The sequence below is a fragment of the Rhinolophus sinicus genome, linkage group LG06, assembly GCF_036562045.2.
Source record: "Rhinolophus sinicus isolate RSC01 linkage group LG06, ASM3656204v1, whole genome shotgun sequence".
In the NCBI taxonomy this organism is placed as follows: domain Eukaryota; kingdom Metazoa; phylum Chordata; class Mammalia; order Chiroptera; family Rhinolophidae; genus Rhinolophus; species Rhinolophus sinicus.
This window is the reverse complement of record NC_133756.1, coordinates 4,861,919-4,882,540: the sequence shown is the minus strand read 5'-3', so window position 1 is coordinate 4,882,540 and position 20,622 is coordinate 4,861,919. Positions and strand designations below refer to the sequence as shown.

At 57.4% G+C, this 20,622-nt stretch overlaps 1 protein-coding gene across 4 annotated transcripts in view; it reads right to left on the bottom strand.

Moving 5' to 3' along the window:
* The window catches only part of ACOT7 (acyl-CoA thioesterase 7), a 93,127-nt gene that overhangs the window by 1,414 nt on the left and 71,091 nt on the right, over positions 1 to 20,622 (bottom strand). For all 4 annotated transcript variants that reach the window (XM_019746775.2, XM_019746776.2, XM_074334181.1 and 1 more), the window contains exon 8: positions 13,432 to 13,616. In XM_019746775.2, the coding sequence (XP_019602334.2) occupies positions 13,432 to 13,616 (185 nt within the window). The remainder of the gene's footprint in view (positions 1 to 13,431; positions 13,617 to 20,622) is intronic.

Below are 20,622 nucleotides of genomic sequence, written 5' to 3'. Positions count from 1 at the left end.
CCTTCATCCACAATGACACCAGGCCCCAGCAGCTATTTTTAGGCCCAAGTGTTTTACAGACAAATGGGATATTGGCCAAAGAGAGAACAGAGCCGGAGGATGGAATGTCAGGTTAGACCCAATGTTCTTCCCTTTCAGCCTTCTCAGAAATTGTTCTCCAAATGTCACCAGGTGTAAACCGTCAAAACCTTGCGGCTCGGAGCCAATGGAATGCTCGGGTATTTAAAGGACAGAGATGGTGCTCCTTACAGGGGTTCCAGTTCCCGTCTGAACAGTCTTCGAAGCACACGTGGAAAATGGTGGCTTTATCAAGACACGTTACTGAAGAAGGGCCTCCTGTTGCTCTGGTTTCATCTCTGGCTGACTTTTAAAAAAATGAAATCGGAGGCTATGCAATTTGACCTGAAACAGCCCAGAGAAAACGAAACGTTCCAATTTTGGGCAGACAGTTCTAAGGGGGGCAGAACCCCTGAGCTTCCTGGGGCCTGGAGGACTTGGAGCCAGGCCCTTGGTGCTGAAGGCACCCCATGAGGTTAAGGCCACGTCATGCTGGGCACTGCTGAAGGCTTCTATGCACGTCTAGGCAGAAGGTGCTACAACAGGACTGTTCAAACCTGGGAATCTGGAAATGCAGACGGGTCCAGCGGGTCTCGGGGTGGGAACTGAGACTTCATTGTAACACACGTGCAGGTGACACGATGCCGCTGGCCCATAGACCACTTTGAGCAGCAGGGCCCCGGACCTTGTCTAACCATCCTTGCCCCAAATGGGGGACGGCTGATGTGGCCATTATGCAGGGTCAAGGCCACCAGGCTAAGACAGCAGGGCCTTCTCCTCTCCCTCCCTGTGGAACTTGTTTGGCGTGGCCAAGGAGACTTGTGGCTCCCCTTCAACCATAGCAGCCAGAGCCACAGCTCAGCAGAGTGGCCCTTCTGGGGTCCCCACTGTAGGCGGTGCATGTGGGGTCCCGGAGCTGAAAAATGGGGTGTCAGGGCCTGGTGGGGCTGGCTGAGAGCAGGAGAAGGGGAGATGGTGGGTTGGACCCCATGCTAAGGTTCCTCCTGGCTCTGAGAGCCCAGCCCCTCTCTGCTTGGGGTTCTGGAGCAGGCTGGCCCTCCCTCTAGCTGGTGGAGTTTCCATCCCTGGGGCAGGGAAAGAAGGCAAGAGGCTTGGAAAGAAAAGGACTTCTCAAAAAGCAACAGTGTGTGCCCAGACTGCTGGCAGGACCGCAGCACTGAGGGGACAGCCGCCTGGGCCCTCTGCCGAGCCCACTGGAGCCAGGTCCTGTCTAATGAGGGGGACTTCCTGTTTCTCCAGCCCACTGGCATTTCTGGAAACTGGCAGACGTGGCATTCCAGCAAGGAACTTGGTCCCCAAGTGCCTGGGTCACCAGCCAAATGCTCTTGTGGCTCAAGGGAGCTGGGAGGGCTCCAGGAGTGGTGGCAAATGGCCCTGTGGAGCTGATGGCATGAGCTTGGGAGCCGTCATCAGGGCTGCCCTGGGCAGCGGGCAGGGACGACCCATCTGAGGCCAGGTTCCTGGGGAGGAGGCAGCTGGCACCGGGGCTGAGAAGGGCTGCTGGGCCCGGGAGAGACCCAGGGAGCAGCCCCACCCACTGCAGCCATCACTCTGTCCATTTGTCCGTCCGCCTATCTGTCCATCTGTCTGTACCACTCCCTTTGCTTCTTTCCCTTGAGCACGTGTACCACTGTTCACTGGTGTGAACAGAACTCACTGCAAACCTGCAGCAGGTGTCCCCAACTCCAAAAGGGAGATGAAGCTTCTCTGATGGTTTGTGACCAGATGGGTTTGGGAACCTGCACGCTCGCTGGTCTCTCACCATAAACAATGCCCACGGGGTCAAGGTTCTGAAAAATCTTGACGTAAAGTAAATCTGTTTAACTGGGTCTAATCCGGGCTTTCCTACGCTGATTGGTCACGGACTCCCTCCCCTAAGGAGCCCCGTCTTGGGGTTGACCAAATGGAAAGTGCCATCCACGTTCTCCTGCCATCAGCTGGGTGAGTGTGATCTCACAGCTACTAGGCCTGACAGCCCTGGGAGACACCTGGACGGGGCAGTGGCCAGCGGAGCAAGGCTGGCCTTCCTGGGACCACCACACCACATGCCTTTTCTGCAGTGGCCTCTTTGTTCTGCCCTCAGCCAGCCCAGCCTCCCCTCCGGGCCAGCATGGGGCACCGGTCAGACTGGTTTGAATCTGGCTTCACCGCTTACCAGTCGTGGGGCCCCACAGACTCACCTACATTCCCCTTCAGTAAAATGGGCCCATATCCACCCACCCCACAGGGTTGCTGTGAGGACCTCCGTACTCCTAGTTGTCCCCACTCAACACCAGTCAGTAAAAGGTAACACAGAAAAGAGCCGGCACAAAGGCCCACCTCCCGGATGAGCACATTCCGTGACATGTGCAGAACAGGCCAATCCAGAGAGCAGGTCAGCGGCTGCCAGGGTGCAGGAGGGCTGCAGCTGAGGGGCGCAGCATTTCTTTTGTGATGACAATGTTCTAACATTGATGGGTGCACAACTTGTGAATATACCCAAACCCACCGATCGCACATGTAAACAGAACTGGACGGCACGCAATTCTATTAATATCTCAATAAAAGGGTTCCAAACCACGACCACCACGAGGCATGTGCTCTCCACAGTTCACAGAACATCAGAGGGAGGGTCGGCGTGGCAGTGCCCACCCAAACGCTGGCGCATGAGGGCAGCAGGGCACAGGCAACGCTTGCTGAGTAAGACCGCTGGGGGCTGTGAGGCCGAGCCTGCATCCCTCCCTCCCCACATGCACGAAGCACATCAGGCACATGCCCTGTTTTAGACACTGGGACCCTGCTCCAGGGAGCCGACCTAGCTGACCACACAACTACTAGCCAGATTACGCTGACATAGGGAATGACAACAGTGTGGACCAAAGGCGAAGTAGAACAGCGTGAGGGGGCCCAGAGGGCCAGGTGCCGACAGAGTTCCTGGGAAGGTCCTGTCCACAGGGGGTCCCTGGGTCCTGTCAACAGCAAACGGCAGAGCCAGGGCCAGCAGGAGACCAAGCCACCCCACGGAATGGCCACCTTGGAAAGGAGCAGAGGGCAGTGTTTCAAGAACAGCTCAGCGCAGACCCTCGGGCAGTTCCTCTCACCCTGTGCCTCAGTTTCCTCACCTGTAAAGTGGGAAGAGTCTGTCCCTCCCAGGTCTATGTGGATTCAAGGAGCAGGGAGAGCACCCATGCCATCCCCAACTGGAGGCCTCAGCAGGTGGTGGCCCGTTAGCTGGCAGGTGATCTGCCATCAGGGTGGTGGTCAATCTGGGTGACCCTCTAGCTCCCTTCGAACTCCTGGCTCAGGAAGCCCTGACTCTTGGTCACGTCCTAGCACAAGAAAAATGCTGCATTTGTAAGAGTCTGACTCTGGGAACGCTGGTCCTGCAGCAGCTGCGAGGAGGAAGGCTGGAGCCCAGGGCCCGCTGGCCAGAGGCCAGTCCACTAGCAAGAATAAGCCAATGACAAAGAGCCTGTAGCTCTTAGATACACACTGAGATTCATGGAGTCAACGATGTGATCTGACATTTGCTTCCAATGTGCCTGGGTGGGGAGGTGGGCAAGGCTGGCCCACGTTGGTAACTACATGGAAGTTCTTTCTTCTCTTTACTTTTGCATGTATTTGAACTTTCTATACTTATTAAGAAAGGAAAACTGACTAGACCAGTGGGGGCCCCACCCCCTCCCCAGGCACAAAGGCCACAACTTTTGGGAGTGAGGAGTAGGCTGTGAGCATTCCAGTGGGAACAGCAGGGTCTGGAAGCCGGGGTAGCAGTGCTGGGTCTGGTGGAGGGCCAGGTCTGGGGGTGAGCGAGGTGCCCTGGTGCCCACCTATGGAGGTGCCCGCTGTTAGGGCCGGATACCTCCCTTGCCTCCCCTCCTTCCACCTGTCCCTGAAGTGCAGCTGTGACAATTCAGTCTAGCAGAGCTTTCCTGAGCTCGTCCTCCAGTTAGGCCTGAAGCCCTGTCCTCCGCCACACGACCCCAACCGACTGCGGCCACTCACCCTCAGCACCAGCAGGCCATCAGGAGTCCCACACACGGGCACGAAAGGCTGTGGAAGCTTCTCCCACTGGTTCAGCCATCGTGGGACCCGAGGAGGGGCAGAGGCCCAGTGCAGGCCCAGTAATTCCTGTCCATGCGGCTGGCACCAAACACGGTCAATTCTCGTGTCTTCTGGGTGGAGGGGACCGCGGGTGCCCAGCCCTGGGCCTCATGGCCATTCTGACGAGTCTCTGATGCTTAATATTTGCAGCTAAGTCATGTGCCAGGATGTGCCCTCAGAACCAGTGCCGTCGGGATCATGGGGAGGTAGCTGGCCACCTGGGCAGCGTGGCCAAGACACTGGCGAGGCCTGGGAGGCAGGAGCCAGTCGGGGGCTCATCTCTCTCCTTGTCTCGGGATGGTGGTGAATGTTCCAGGCTCCACGGGGCCCACCAGGCCTCGGAGCAGGATGCAGTTGATGTCGGGGCATCGAGCATCCACCCACGAGTGCTGCCACCCGAGATTCTGATGGCCTCCCTCCCCTGGCTGCCCCGGAAGGTGTCCAGCCAGTGCACAGTCTGTGAGGATGGTCAAGGGCAGTGAGGTCCCTGCAGCCGCCCCTTAGAGAAATGGAAGCAAACAGGCGGGCAGTGAGGCGTCTGCTCTCTGGTAGCAGAGTCCCTGCCTGCTGGCTGGGGGACGCTCGGCGCCCTGATAAGCAGCCCTGCTGGCCAAGTGACTAAGGGGCCACCACTTCCCTGCTGGGTGTGGAGTTGACAATGAGACAGATGGTTCCCTGCACACGGCCCAGCTGCCGCCTCCTCGCAGCCCGTCTCCCTCCATCAGGCAAAGTAAATAAATACATAAGTTGTTGGCTGTTGCTGTTTTTAATGGAGGATTGGGGGCGGCGGGAGAAGGAAAAAACTCCTCCGTGGGAAATCACATTTTCTTCCAAGTGCTGAAGGCTATTGGCAGGAAGGACTGGGGACCCCCGAGAGGTGCCTCCCAGCAGTCTGAGCGTGTGTCCACAACCTTAGGGGGCTCGGGCCTTGGGGGGCTCCCCGTGCACATGCCAGGGAGAAAAGAGGAAGTGACAGCAAAGGGGACTGCAGGTGGCTCCAGAACACAGACTCTGGGTCACAGGGACCTGGCTTTGTGGCCTCAGGTACGCTGCCCACCTTCCCAGGGTCAGTTCCTCCTGTGTGTAAAATGGAGACTCCAGGTGACACGGCCCAGTGCTTTGTGCAGCGCCTGCACAGGGGGGTCTCTCTCTCTCTCTCTGGTGCTCATGTTACAAAGAGCCTCTGAGACCAAGTGCGCTGTGTCCGACCCACAGCACTGCCCGGGGAGGAGCGGGGGTGGCTCTGAGGGTCATCTTAAGGTGGCCCTTGGAGCATCATACTCAGCCATAGGGACAGGGGGGTGACAGCAGGAGGAAAGTGCCCTTGCCACTCTGCTCAGGGAGCCCCGCTGGCTGCAGGGGCCTCCAATCTGCCTCTTCTCCGTCCTCTTGCTCTTCCTGCCAACTGCCGTCTTCTGGGCTCCCTTCCACTGGAGGGGAAGCCTGTGGCTTTCAGAGCCTGACAGTGCACACCAAATGTTTTCCATTTTCCATTTTCTGTGCTTTGAGAATACACATTTGGAACTTGGCACAAAGGGTGAGTGACTAAGTTCCACCCTTGGTAAAATCAATAGCTTGTCCTTTTTGTAATTAATGAATGTCTGGTGCAGAGGTTTCTAGTGGTGATGTAACAACTTCCTGTGAGCCCGAGGGACGCAGACCTTCTTAATTAGAAAGCCACGCAGCGCACTCTCTCCTGTCTTCAGAATGGGAGACGAGGGATCTTGGGACAATCACATAGGCAATTAAGATGTCTTCTCATTACTGGAGCCACTCAGCATGGCCAGGCAAGGACGAGCTCGGCATCCAGGACCCACAGGCTCGCAAGCAGCTGTGGCCCCACCGTGCAGCTCCACACGTGGAGCTCGAATGCAGTGGGGCTGAGCCGGGACCTGGGAAGCCCTCTCCCTGGGGACGGCCAAGGCCCTGACCATCCTGCCTGCTCTCAGCAGCTGCAGGCCTGGACTCATGAGCCCCTCTGATGTGCCTCCACGGGACGCAGCCGGTTGTCTCCAATAACCTGAGTGCTGTGGAGTCACAGACACAGAGGCTCCCCCCATCTGCAGCACCAGCTCAGCCCCCAAATCACTGCCCTCGTGTGTGGCCGTGAAATCGCCCTGCGGAGCTTGCAGTCTGCCCAGGGAAAGGCAGCCAGGGGTGACGGTCTCTGGTAGACGAGGGGAACCAGGCTGTATGTTCTCATCCACGCCCCATGGTACCCACACCCTGGTTCCAGGGGAGGCGGGACTCACGGGCCACTGGAAGTTCCCAGCACTAACCATTCAGGTGACAGGAGCAGCTTCAGGATCCTGGCATTTTAACATCACAAGGCAGACTCCCAGATTAGCATCCGAAACCAAGGCAGAGAGCAGGACACTGGTCAAGAAGCTTCCTGACTCCTCCAGTTCCTGACTCACCCCTGTGGACTGGCAGCAAGGAGGGGGGAGGGGCACGGCCAGGAACAGACATGTCAATCCTGCTATATTCCAGTACATCTGAATTTAAATTAGGGAGCAAATAAAAAACCACTCTACCACACCGAGTGTCCAGGAAACAGGCATGTACACCCAAGCCGTGGAGCCACCCGGGCTCCTGGGCCATGACAAGTCACAGTGGGGACCTGCTGTCCTCTATTCTGGGGGCGGGACATGGGTTCCTCTTGCCATGTCGAGTGTGCAGAACGGGCCTGGCTACTGCCAGGAGAGGTGGTGGCCGCCGCGGCTGCTGATGCTTTATCTGGAGGAACGGGTCTCTCGGGAGGACCCCAGGCCACTCTGCACCCCGTGCCTGGGGTCAAGCTCCGGCCCTGGGAGTGGGGAGCTGACCACTGCTGAAAGCCTTGCCCCGTGCTTCCTCCTCAGTGCAGAGCAGTGAGGAGCCTTCCAGGTAGAGCGTCACTGAGATAGCGCCAAGAAGGACCGCAGGGAGCAGCCCCCAGCCCATGATGTGCCAGTGGGGAAACTGAGGCCCAGTGACAGGAAAGGGCCAGCCAGGCCAGGGGCTCAGGGTCCTGCAGTAGGTTCTTTGGACCACAGGTGGCCACTTGATTTTGGGCAGGTCACTCCTCGTCCCCACGTGACAGTCACCTGTCTGTAGCATGGGACCAGTCCCTGACCCCCGATGCCAGATACAACAGCACAGGAGACGGGGTCGGCGGCGCTCTGAACAGTCCAGCTCTCTGTGACCAGACTGTCACCATTATGGCACCTGGGACACCCACCCCGCCGGCCCCTCCCAGACAGGGAATGGCCACGGAGTGCTGGCCTCGGCAGAAAGCCAGGCCTTGTGAGTGGGTGCTCAGTAACCACGGCGATGACCAGCCCTCGAAGCTGCCCCGAGCCCTGGATGCCAAGCTCCCATGGGCGGACTTCACGGCTGACAGAGCACAAAAGTACACGTTGTTACTGCACTCCCGTGGGACGCACTGACTACGAGTGAGCCTGGGCCTCACAGGAGGGCGAGAAGCATGGCTGCACCCCCGATTTCCCCACTGCCTCCCATTTTAATCCAGAAAACACATTCTTGTCACTTCAACATCTGACGACTGAGCCTCTGCCCCACTGTCTGCGAGACGAGGTCTCAGCACTGGGCGGGCAGGCTCATGTTGCAGGTTGGGGTTCCTGCGAGCAAAGCAAACCTGCTTCGAAAAAGGCTGCCCCGCTGCCCCCACAGGCCGTGGCTGTGCAGTCAGGCCACGGCTCCTTGGCTACAACGTTCACTTTGCAAACGATCCATGAAGCTGCTAGATTAAAGCGCTCTTTCACAACCTGCCTCTCCCGAAGCTTCCGGGCTCCTCCCGTGTCCCCTACCCCACCCTGTATACACACAAAGTGGGCACCTTTGTCCCCATGTGTCTCCCTGGGACCCGAAGGCTCAGAGGCTGCAGCAGCCACATCTGAACTGGAGAACGGGAGGCAGGTGTTATGTCCAGGATGGCACTAGCTAGGTTTCAACAGACATAACTTGGTTCTCACGTTTCTGGAGAGAGAAAACACTTTGCTCACCCGAGTTGGGGGGGGAGGGAACCTACCTATTGGAGATGCCAGGTCCCCAGGGAGCCATCACGGTGGTTTCCCTGTGTCCCTTTGCACTGGCCACCTTCCGGGGCTTGTTCCCCAACCCTGAGATCAGAGGCCATGGCCACAAGGAGGCCTTTAGAGGGAGGCAGGGTGGCCGGCGGGGCCTGGCCCCAGGCTCCACGATGGCCTCTTCTAATAATTAGCCTAGAAAGTGTTGGCAGCAGCCAGGGCGCGGTGTGCAGGCCACCCCCCTGCAACATGAAACATTCATCAAGAAATACTCCAACAGCAAGGCTGCTGTCTGCCGTGTCAGCCAGCCCCGGGGAGGGGAGCTAAAAATAGACGCAAGGTTGAAGACTCACTGACAAAAGGGGAGGCAGGGAGGGCGGAGGGCTGAGTCTCCACTGCTGGCACATGCACGCAGGCTGTGTAGAGCACGCGTGTGCTCTGAGACAGATAACACTCTTATCAGTGGTCCCCAGGTCAGTGCCACAGAGGCCAGGCTGGAGCTGAAAGCCCCACTCTGGGGAATGGACCCATCCTCCCTGCCAGAGGCTATTTTTATCAACACTGTGAGCCCCAGGCCACCTCAGTGAAGAATCAAAGAGCATCTTTAATTGGTGAGAAACAACGCCTAGGATAGACACCAGCCAGCAGGAAGGTGTGGACACAACCGCTAGCCCCTCAAACCTGAGGGATCCGCTCACTCAATCAGGGGTCATCCCTACACCCTGTGGTCCCCCACTCGCTATGCCCTAGCTGCTCCCCCTACACTCGAACCCCGCCCCAGGTCGCAGGTTTATGGAGAAGGTACACAGATGGCCAGGCCCCAGGACTGCTTCCAGGCTCTGTGAAGGTCATGGGTTCTCCCACAAAGGGCTCCTTGACTGCAGGCCATTCACCATGGGAGACCAGACCCCGGGGGGCGCTGAGGTATTCCTCCCAGAGCCCACAGACTGCTGACACCTCCTGGCTGTGGCACAGGTCTCCGTAGCTGGCTGAGTTCTGGGGTATGTGTGAGGGCAGCAAGGCCAGTCAGTGCCGTTAATAAAGGCCCATGGCAGCTGGGCTCCTGGGCAGCGGGTGTGCCTTACGACTTGGCTGGTACTGCAGACGCTGTCCATTTGCCTTTACTCAGTAAGAGCCTTTCCAAAAAGAAGGTGTCCCGACTCCCTGGCTATCTATCTAGTCTTATGCCCCTCTGGGGAGTCCTGCAGGCCCCGCTGTCCCCCAGCTGACAGACAGAGGCTGGGTCCTGGTGCCGGCCTGCCCTGTATCAGCTGGGCGGCCTCAGGTGCGTGATTGCCCGCTTCTCTCCAGCCCTCCACGTCTGTGGTTCCTTTCACCCGGATGGTCCTGAGAAATGGCTCCCCATTCCCCCAACTCTAAGCCCGACTGGAATACAGCCTTCTCACTGAGGCCCTCCTTAAAAGGAACCTATTTAAGCTGCAACTGCTCCCCCAGAAAATGCCAACCCCCCACTTCTTGCTTTCTCCCCTTGCCATCACCTAACATCCTCTATTTTCCCAACTTGTTTACTGCCTCCCTTCCTCGGGTAGGGCGTAAGCTCTAGTGAGGAAGGCGCCAGGAAAGATAGTTACCGAGCTGCTGATATAAACTAGCTCGTAGAATCCTCTCACTAACCCTTTGTGGCGCGTAGCATGGCTGACACAACTGTACAGATGAGGAAACTGAGGCACACAGGAGGCGCCTCCTGAGGTCATGTGACCAGAACTCAGGCAGTGGGATGCCCGTTCCCACATATGGGCCAGCATGTGCAGCATCCACCACAGTGAGGGCAGAGAGGGACCCATGGTTGCCGCTCTGACTGTCCAGGTAGAGAGGGGTGGCTGGAGAGGCGAGTAAGCCTGTGACCGCTCCCAGACATCTCCTGAGCCCTGCTCTGTGCCGGGCATTCTACAACACAGCCCGGCCCGGAGCTGGACACTACACTGATGCGTGCGCACTACCTAATCTCAGACGGTGCCAAGTGTCTGCAGAGCGTGTGGTGACGGGAGAGTCGCCGGGTGGTGGTGAGGGAAGGCTTCACCTACAGTGCGAGGGACAGCCCTCCAAGGAGGAAAGGTCTGCGACACAGTGGCAAGAGCTGGCTCCGTGACAATCCAGGCAGTAGAGGAGGATGTGCAAAGGCCCTGAGGCGGGAATGAGTTTGGAACTGAGGAACAGAGGAGGCCAGCTTGGCTGGACCCCGTGCCACGGACACTGAGGAGCCCCTGAGCGGTTTTGGTGGCAGAGGGAGTGAATCTGATTCTAACAGACTAGATGTCTGCGTGTGGAGCTGGACCGAGGGCAGCAGGAACGGACAGCAGAGTACAGCCCAGGCAGAGCAGGGACCCAGTGGGTGCGGGGCTGAGCAGGAGAGAGGAGCCAGCCGGGCTCCCAGACTCACCGAGGGTGGGAACACACGAGGGGGAGAGGGATTTTATCTTGGTGGGGGAGATAAAGAACTCAATTTAGGATAAATGGTAAGTGAGACGCCTGCGGAGACCCTGTGGAGAGGCAGAGCTGGTAACGTTGATGTGGGAGTGAAGGGAGGAGGGACCGGGCGGGAAAGGGCGCAGGTCGCGACCTGTCGGAGCCTCATGTTGAGGGGGCCATGGGGTGGCCATCTGGACTCTGCAGTCCCATGTCAAGGGAGCACAGGCTTCACTGAGGCCCAGTGAGTTGTGCCAAAAGCAGGGAGAGGCCAGCGAGATAAAGACGGAATGTGTTCTTGGATCGGGGCTGGGAGGACTGAGAGGGCTGCGGGGCGGAGAGACCCGAGATCAAGGGGTCCCGTGTGTGATCGCTGAGGCTCCTCCTGCACGACAGGAGCCTTGCTGCCACGGTCGCCTCGGCCAGGACTCACAGCCCACCCAGCCCCGCAGGGCCTCTGAGGTCCCTGGAGAAGGAGCAGGAGTGGGCGAGCAGCCCCCAGGAGGCGCCTCGGAAGGCCCTCGGCTGTCACCGAGAAATAACACGCTTGGGCCGCCGGGCAGGCTGGCCTGGTGGTCGCCCTCAGCCACAGGAAGAAGCACGTGGAGGCCTCGTTACTGCATGTGTGATGAATGAGATCTTAAATGCATATGTTTATTTGTCACAGAGGTTTTTAGTATAAGCTTTTCTCCAGGAGGCACAGGATCTGCGTGGGGGGCAGACGCGGTGGGGGCGGCAGGGAGCCCTGTGGGGCGCTTCTGGAAGCAGGGCTCAGACTGGCGGGGCCCCAGTCGCCGGCGCGGCTGCTTCCACAGAAGTGCCAGGTGCTAAAGACCCACCCTGCCCAGGCCGCGGTGCCCACTGCTCCCTCACCCTACTCTGACGACAGCCCAGGGTTCTGGTTTGCTCCCCAGTGACAGACAGTCTGGTTGGAGGAGAAACCAGGAGCACCCTGAACAGAGGCTTTCTCCACACCCAGCAGCAGAAAGTCGTGTGCTGGAGCCAAACCCGGGCCCTCATGGCTAGCTTTGTGACCTTCCACAGGGCCTCAGCCTTGCTGGTCTGAGGGGTGCTCACCTGTGTGACGGGGTAACAAGCAGGGGAGCCCCGACCCCAGGGGTGAGGTCAAGTTGCCTGAGAGAAGCAGGCAGAGGTCTCGGCCGGCGGGTGCTGGACCCGCTCTGAGCGGCGCACCCACCCTGGCGGGCATTGGGAAGGCCTTCGCGCGGCTTATTCTAAAACCATCGTCAGCCTCAAGGGACATCTGGACGCTCGCTCGCTCCCTCCCGCACACAATTACAGTGTCTCCCAGCCAAGCATCCTCACCACCCACCATCTTCCCTGGTCCCCGCCTTGAACTCTCAGCCACCTCTGGCTCCCACATGGGTGGTCAGCAAGACAAGTTGGGATTCCAGCTCTGGGACCTGTCAACAACGCCACCTTGCCCTTCCTGGGGGCTCCTGCCACTCCGGGGGGCCATTTCACACCTGGCACACACCCCCTGCCCCTCCAAGCGCCCACACTGCTGCCTCCTCCCAGCTTGGCCTTGCACACAGTAGGGTGCTTGCACTTTTCAGAGAACGCCCACTGAACGTCACGACTATTCCAGGCCTTAGTGACAATGAGGGGTGAACACATACCAGGCCTCGGGCAGCTCAGTCCAGGGGGGAGATGGACAACTGGCTAATGACTGGCTACCCTGAGTCAGGTGGGCAGGTATGAGACAGAGGGTGACTGGGGGGCACTCTGAATGAGGGGTTAAGGGGCCCCTCTGAGGTGAGATAGGGCCCAGACCCGGGGGACGAGGCTTCGGGCCTGAAGGTGGGACAGAAGCGGCTGGGTGGGTGGCCGGGCACACAAAGCCCCAAGGCCCGGCAGGAACCTAGACTTTATATAAATGCACGAGGACCTGGAAGCTTTCAGCAGGGAAGTGACAAGATGTAAACACTTGGAAAAGAGATCAGCTGGTGCTGTGACGAATGGAGTGTGTGTCTGTGAGAGCATGGAGGAGGGAGGGGCCAGGGAGCAAGCTGGTCCAGGTGCCACGGAGAGGGGCAGTGATGCAAGTAGTGTGTGAGTTATCTGCCACCAGGACTGGGCAGGGTGGGCATGAGGTGGGTGGGACCCCAGGAAGTCCCCTGGGACTGTGGCCTGGAATACTGGGGGATCGTGGGTGCCAGCAGCTGACATGGGGGCTGGGGAGAGCAAGAGGGAGGGAAATCATTAAATGCTCAGTGAACCCAACCCTTTTGTTTACCAGGTTAAGAAAATGCTGGCGATGCCACACCCCCAGCCGTCCTAGACTCCCCATCCCCGGCACCCACCTGAGACTTCAGGTGTGGAGCCCTAGACCGTGGCCTGGTGAGCCCTGCAGGGTGCCGTGACCCCTAGGCTCCAAGCCTGGGCCAGAGACCCCCAGCTCTGCTCGCCGTCTGTGAACAGCCAGGGCAGAGCCCCCCAGGTGCCCCAGGCAGGGGAAGGCCACGAGGCCCAGATGCCCAGCCCTGCAGCACAGGAGTCAGGCTTGGTCCACATCAGGAGTCCGCCCTGGGGGTCCTCACCCCACTCCAGCATTTGTACAGTGTCAGGAGTCCCAACGCACCACGCACACCCTTGAGAGGGAGTGCCAATGACAAGCGCAGGAAGGGTCTTTCCTTCCCAGTCTGCACAGTCCCACCCAGACGGTCCACAGGGGAGAGCCCCCACGTGTGACCTGCACCGCAGCCAAGGTCGCTGGTCCAGGATTCGCCTGGGATGGGGCTCACGTGACTCAGTGTCTCCTGGGAGCCCAGCGAGTGACGAGGGGGCTACTCACCACAAGTTGGGGCACGGGCAGCGACCTGCCCTCCTGGCTCAGGGACACGTAGGTGAAGAAGGCACTGGCAGCCCGGTAGCGCTTCTGCGAGTTGTCCACCACGGGGTCGGCGTCCACGAGGACCTCGATTTCCATGGACTTATTACTCGTGAAGGTCATGCGACCAGAGATGGTGATGACATACCCTGCAGAAGAACGACAGTGGGTGAGGGCGGCAGCCAGGCGAGGGGCCAGGCTGGGCAGGCAGGGCAGAGTCAGTGTGACTGGGGACGTGAAGACACCGGTTAGGCAGCACACATTGCTTTAATAACTACTGGGACATTCACACAAAACATTAGTACCCACGAATGTTTATCTGTCTAGTGAGCAGACACAGTTTTATCATTCACGTAAAAAAGTTAGAGTTGAAGGGACCTTGGTGGCTATCACCTAGACCCCCCAGCCCAAGCGTGGGTCTCTATCCACTAGGAGTGGCAGTGTTTGCTGGAAGAACGCTTCCAGTCACCCCTGCCCCTCAGGGCAAGCCCCCATCTGCTTGCGGGCAGGCCCAGTGGGAGCTGCCCACCCTGTAGGTTAAGGCCGTCTGCCACCTGCACTGTCCACACTAAGGCCTCACTTATTCCCACTGGACCCACACAGCTGCTCCGTTGTTCTCAGCACCACTAAAGAATCTTCTTTCACCTTCCTGGGCCCCTTCCCAGCTCCCTGGCTGCAACACTTCTGAAGCTCATCTGATGGGCTCACGCGACGTGGTTGGGCCCAGCTGCCACACTGACCATGGTCCTACGTCCCCCTGGAGGTACTATCTGCACTTCAGCTCATGTAGCCCCATGCACACTGGCCACCCCTGTCCTCGTGCAGCTTGTCAGGCCCTCCTTTCTCCCTGTAGGTCTCTCCTCCGGGCTGCAGACACCTGCCGGCCTGAGACACCCCCGCGCCCCTGCTCCTGTTCAGGCTCCAGGTGCTCAGGTCTCCCCGCACCTGCCGTCTCCCTTGTGGATTAAGAAAAAGCCTCAGTCACACATCCCCTCACAGTCCCGCGGGTCCCTCTCTCCCTCAACCCATCCCCACACCCTGGGGGTCACGAACGTCCACCCTGGCAGCTGCTTCTTGACCTAGAGTCTCTTTCCTGCCCTCACCCTCCAGCTGATGAGCTCTCCCCTCGACTGAACCCCTTCATCTCACACAGCCCAGTTCTTCTCTGTGCAGACACGAGCTGCCTCAGGAGGAACTACGGGGATGGCGTAAAACGAGCCGGGCACCGGCCCCATGCCTGTGGCGGGCGGCATCCAGGACAGTCACTGTCAGCGCCGATGGTTTGTCCTGCGCATGAGGCGGCACTGAGCCTCGGGGGCTTCCAGGGCACGGACTGAAGCCTAGCTGTGCTCCACCAGCGTGTGGCCAGGACACCCTCTCCCTGCCCCTGCCCAGCTCCAGGGACTCCCTGCCCAAGTTCCCATACGATGCTGGGACCTGCTCCCCATAAACAGTGCTGGCTGCGGGGACCTTTTAACACCCCCAGGAGCCCCGATGTCCTAGCTCCGTGGAGATAGGCTCCACAAGACATGTTTAGAGAGACCCTGGGAGACAGACAAGTTGGGGCAGCACAGTGACTGTTAGGGGTGAGTGTACGGGAAGGCCAGAAGCGGGAGCGGTTATTCTATGTTATAAAGTTCCAGAATGTTCCATGCCACATTCAACTTCATACTTACAGGGAGTGCTTCGTGTCGGATACGGCCATTTCTGGGGGAAGGAAGGCCATGTGGTCAGTGACAGGTGGCATTATGGGAGTGATAAGGGTACAGTCACATGCGAAACATCCAGGGCACCCCCTGGGGTCTCTACGGTAATGGCCAGCCCTAGGACTTGTCAGTTTCAAATTAGGTCCCAGCCCTCGCGGTAACTCAATCAGGTTTCCGGCTTTGAAGCAATCTCCCGTGGCCGTGGCCGGACTCCCAGTGTGAAAGCCTGTGACTTGTTAGAATAGTGATGTTATCTTTGAAAGGTGAAAAGGCTGGGGTTTAGGCTGTAACTGAAATTTTTCTGACTTCTAGGAAGGAATCTTTGTTATTTTGTACCCTAAGTAACACTGTTTTTGTTCTAGTGTCTAATGCTCTAGCCAACCTATTTCATTATTCGAAATCGTTTCTGATTAAAGTTAGGTGTTTCTTTGGATTTCTAACCTGGAAATTTATCGTGAGTAGCCACGAGTTTGCCACAGCAGTTGGGGGTGGGGGCACTTACATGGGGTCCAAGGCAAGGGAGTATTTCTGGTCATCCTTCGAAACAAACGGCTGGTGTGCAACGTCCCTGGACTTGCTTTCCACACAGCAGTGCCCCGAGGGCAGCCCCCTCCATGTTCCTTGCCACAGAATTCCTATGGGTTTCCCCTCGTGAGAAAGGCTTGTCTCTGCTTCCCGGCTTGTGTTCCCTGAGTCTTATGGTCATGGAGGAGAGGGCTGCTGGCCATGCGCTGGGGGTGGCCTGAGGCAGAGGGGTATGCAGGCCCTCGGGGACCACCCACTTGCCTTCTCACTCCTAGCTCATAGGATGAGATAGCGGGAGGGAAAAGGCGGAGCTCAGAAATGGCGGGAACCCTACATGCCTGCTTGTGTCAGGTGCAATTAACTAGCTACTATAGCAGGTGCAACAACGGTCCCCGAAGATGTCCATGTCCCAATCCCCAGAACCTGTGAATTATGTGAGTTGACATGGCAAAGGGACTTCACAGATGTCATTAGGTTAAGAACCCTGAGATGGGAGATTAGTCTGGATTATCCAGGCAGGCCCAACGTCCTCACAAGGGTCCTCATACGTGGACGAGGGACGCAGGAGGAGACGGTCAGGGAGATGTGACAATAGAAGTGGGGTCAGAGAGATGCTAGGCAGCTGACCTTGAAAATGGAGGAAGGGGCCATGACTAAGGAAGGCAGGCGGCCTCAGGAAGCTGGAAAAGACCAGGAAATGGATTCTCCCTAAGAGCCCCCAGAAGGCGTCAGCTCTGCCCACACCTGGATTTTAGCCTGAGACTCGTGTCAGACTTTTAACCTCCAGAACTGTGAGGTGACACATGTGAGTTGTTTGAGCCACTAAGTTTGTGGTTAATTGTTACAGCAGCCATACGAACGACCGAGGTGTAAGCTGAACTGGAGAATTTAGCAGTTCCTTGTTATTGTGGGCTGTGACGAACAGTAAATCGTAGTAACTTACATCAGGACTATGACACTTGTAGAAGCTCGGTGAATATTAGTTTTAAAAAGTTCTAGGATACATTTCTACCACTGAACGTGACATTTCTGTTTCAAGGGGAGGGAGGGGTCCTATCACAGCAAAAACTCAAATTAAGTTCCAAGTAAAAAGACAGGCATCTTGGCGGCGACTCGGGCCAGGGTCCCGCAGCCACAGTCACACACCTGCTAGGCTCCCGGTAGGGAGGATGCTTGGCGATATGTGTGGAAATCATTTAACTTGTTCCACCAAGGGCCCAGTAAATCAGTACTTGCAGGTATTTTGTCAAAAAAGCATCCAACCAGAACGAAAGGTCAGGTTTATGCTGTATTTTTAAAGTCCTGCCAGTCTCTTATTTGGTGGCTCCAACTATTTGATTCATCACCGAGTTTGGGAGTTGGCTCTGAGATCAAATTCCTGTGAATTCCACAGAGGAGCAGAGCCCTCAAGCAGCCCTGAGAAGCCGGCCCCGTCCGGTGGATCCCAACTCGGCCCCAAGGTTTGAAGAGGAGTCTGTGGCAGAGGCTGCCTCATGGGAAGGCTCTGTGCCCAGTTCTGACCGGGCTGGGATGGAGTTACAGTGCCGTGCGGAAGGGAGCGCTGGGGTACCAGGCACTGTGCCAAAGTGCGTCACAGGACCTCCAGGGGTTTAGGGGACTCCTGCCAGAGCATCCGCCGCCCAGCACACAGCACCTGGGCAGGCGTGCCCAAACGCTGGGACACTGGGGACTGAGCCCACAGTCCAGAGACCCGTCTGCCCTACTCTGCCCTGTTCCACCACTCCAGAACGCTCTGCGGTGGTGGAAATGTTCTCTGTCTGCACTATAGATACGATGCCGGGCCACGTGGGCTACTGAGCACCTGCAATGCGGTGGGTGCAACCAAGGAACGGCATATTCCTTTTGTTTCCTTTTAATCCTGCAGGCAAAGCGGACGTGACTGGAGTGCAGTGCTCCTGAGGGCAGAGGCTGGGCTGTCTGCCTCGGACCACCTGACTTCAGCGGGACAAGGGCCCTGGGCTAAGGCCGAGGAGAGGGACACAGCGGGGCTGGGTGTTCCTTGGGGCTGGACGCCACTACCTGAGAACGCTTAGCGGTGTTTCCAAGCTACTGTAGAAGCCACGGGTTTCATACACAGCTGCGAGGAGAACAGCTGCCACTCGGGCAGTCCCACACAAGCAGAGACATGGATCTGTGAGGGTCCCACTCATCACCCCCAGAGGCCGATGCGAAGCAGTCAGGCCCTCGAAGCAGATGCCCGCGCTCTTCACACCGGGTGGCGAGAAGGGACCAGAGCCGGGGCTCAGAGCACTGGCCCAGGAGCTGATGGTCTGGCCTCCACCGTGGATTAGCTCTGCCACACAGCCGTTTCCAGATCAGAAGACTGGCACAGCAGTCTCAGGGTGCTGTGTGTGGGGTAAGTCGTACAAAGCACTTTAGCACCATGCCTGGCACTCAACAGTGAGCAATATTAGTGAGTGAGAGGGAAACAGACGAGGGTCTGCAGTAGGCTGCGTCGTGAACTAGAGATAGAAAATTTCTGTTTTTATATCATCATTGAGCTGCTTGCAGTGGCACGACCCACGAGGCACATGCCCCACCCGACTCCCCTGGCAGATGGGCAGATTTTAGCAGTATGTCAGAGATTTGTAAAAGAAAACAGAAAAATAGAAAACTGCTCTTACTAAGGTTGAGAAGTTGCCAAGTATTTCAAACTTTTAAGAGCAGCTCAGCGTTTCAGCTCCAAAAAGCCGTGGCAGTGAAATTTCTTAAGAAAAGCATGGAAACAGTGAAATAACTTTGGTATTTCTTATGTAACATACCCCAAAGCATTTTCTAGAACATTCCTCATTTTCCACCCTAACAGTCTGGCGAGAGACCACTTCACCACAAGAAAATTTCAGCTTTAGGTTTCCGCACCCAAAGCTTCCAAAACCACTGTATCAAAGGTAACTATTTTCCCCCTTCAATTTTTCTGAACAGTTGCCTTGGCATTTTAACATCTCAACTAAAAAAAAAATCAGAAATGAAGCAAGTGACCTTAAAACCTTAAAAAATAGGCTCACATTTTAAAGCTTCATGGGCTTGCCTGCATGCTGCCGGTGTTCCCGGCAAGCGACACGACTGCGCCAATCACAGCCCACCCGTCCCACAGAGGGTGTTCAGTACACCTGTGCTGGGCGAGCAGCCGGCGGGGCAGGTGTTTTCAGTGTCAGTACCTATTTTTCACGTCACAGGGTGACGCTGGGGTCTGACATGATCCAGTCTCATGGACAAAGTACTCCTCAGTGCCCATGTGCTGAGGACCCCGTAAACCTGGCTGGCACCCGGGTAGAAGGCAGAAGGGAACTTAGCAGACTTGGAGCACCAGGTGGGAGGGTTGGGGCTGAATTTGGCATGTCATGGGCAGCCATCTAGGCTGTGAGCAGAGAAATGACAGGTGCCCAGGGTTAAAGACTGTGAATGTGGGGTCGTGTGGAAATAGGGGGCAAGGTCCTAAGAGAGAGGCGGGCCCTCTGTGATCTAGGCAGCAGTGATGGCGCCCTAGGAGTATCTGGTTTGTCAGCAGTAAATCCCTGCCCCTGCTAGAGAGCCAGTCAGCCAAAGGCGGGGGCAGCTTCACGTCCCCATGCAAACTGCCTGGCTGTGCTGTTGGTGTGGGTGCAGTGAGCCCTCCCTCTTCAGCACACACCCTTTGTGGCTGAAATTCAAAGCTGTCCTCTGACCTTGTGGGGCAATGTTTTCACGATGCAACGCTGCAGGCATAGCTTCCTGACAGATTCCTGCGAGTGCCAGGCAAGGCAGCAGCCTGGCGTTTGGCTGCTATCATCCAAAGGACCAACTTTCCAGAATAAGAAGTTTTACCAGAGCCTGAAGGGAGATAAACGTAAGCATCCCCTGCCTCAGATCTGGAACAGCGGTCAGCCCAAGTGTCTGGCTCCATTCCACCTGCTTTTCTCATGAAATAACGCCAAAATGACTAAGTCAGAAAGTCACAATCCATCTGCTAAGACACCACCTAAGGTCGTTAGAATAATGGCCCCCAAAGATGCCCAGGTCCTAATGTGGGGGACCTGTGGACTTAACAGATGGGACCAAGTTAAGGACCTCGAGATGGGGGATGGTCCTGGATCATGTGGGCGGGCCCATGTCATCACAAGGGTCCTTATAAGAAGGAGGAACGAGGTAGGAGGTCAGAGAAAGAGATGGGGTGATGGAAGCAGAGGTCACAGGAAGAGGCCAGGAGCTAAGGAAGGTGGGTGCCTCCATGAGCTGGAAAAGTCAAGGCGGCAGATTTCCCCCTGGAGCCGCTGGGAGGGACGCAGCGCGTGGACCTTAGATTCCCAGTCTCCAGAGCTGTGCGAATGAGTCCATGTCGTTCTAAGACACTAGTTTGTGGCAATTAGTTACAGCAGCCATCGGACACTCGTACGCAGGTGGCATGTTTGGCTGGCAATACGTCTTAGTTTCTGGGCTCTCGCCCACTGCGTCAGACCAGGAGAAGCGGTGCTCATGGTGGTGGCAGGGGAGGGAGGGGGCCCTCCAGGGCTGCGTGTCTGACAGGTGGGGCGTGGCCGGGGTGACAGGCAGGCGTTTCCCAGACGGGTGGTGTAGGCACCCGCATCGGGCCAGGAGCTGGCTGTGGTCGGCGGCAGCACCGTGGCCACAGACTCAGGGTACCCACCGGCTGAGTCTGCCTACACGTGCCCAGGACTACCTGCCTACACTTTTTCCATGAAATACCATCATTTAAAAAAATGTTCCCTATGCTGATTACTTTCCACACTCAACTCAGGAGTGAGTTACTTCAAAAAGAGGCACAGCCCCTGGGTCCACACTGTTTTCCTGGCGTCGTCACTAAACATTTACTTCCCGGGCTGCTTGGTCCTGCTCGTTCCGGGCACTGACCCTGTTGCCCTGCCTCGCACAGCCAAGTCACTGGTCCCCCTTCAGTGTCCCCAAG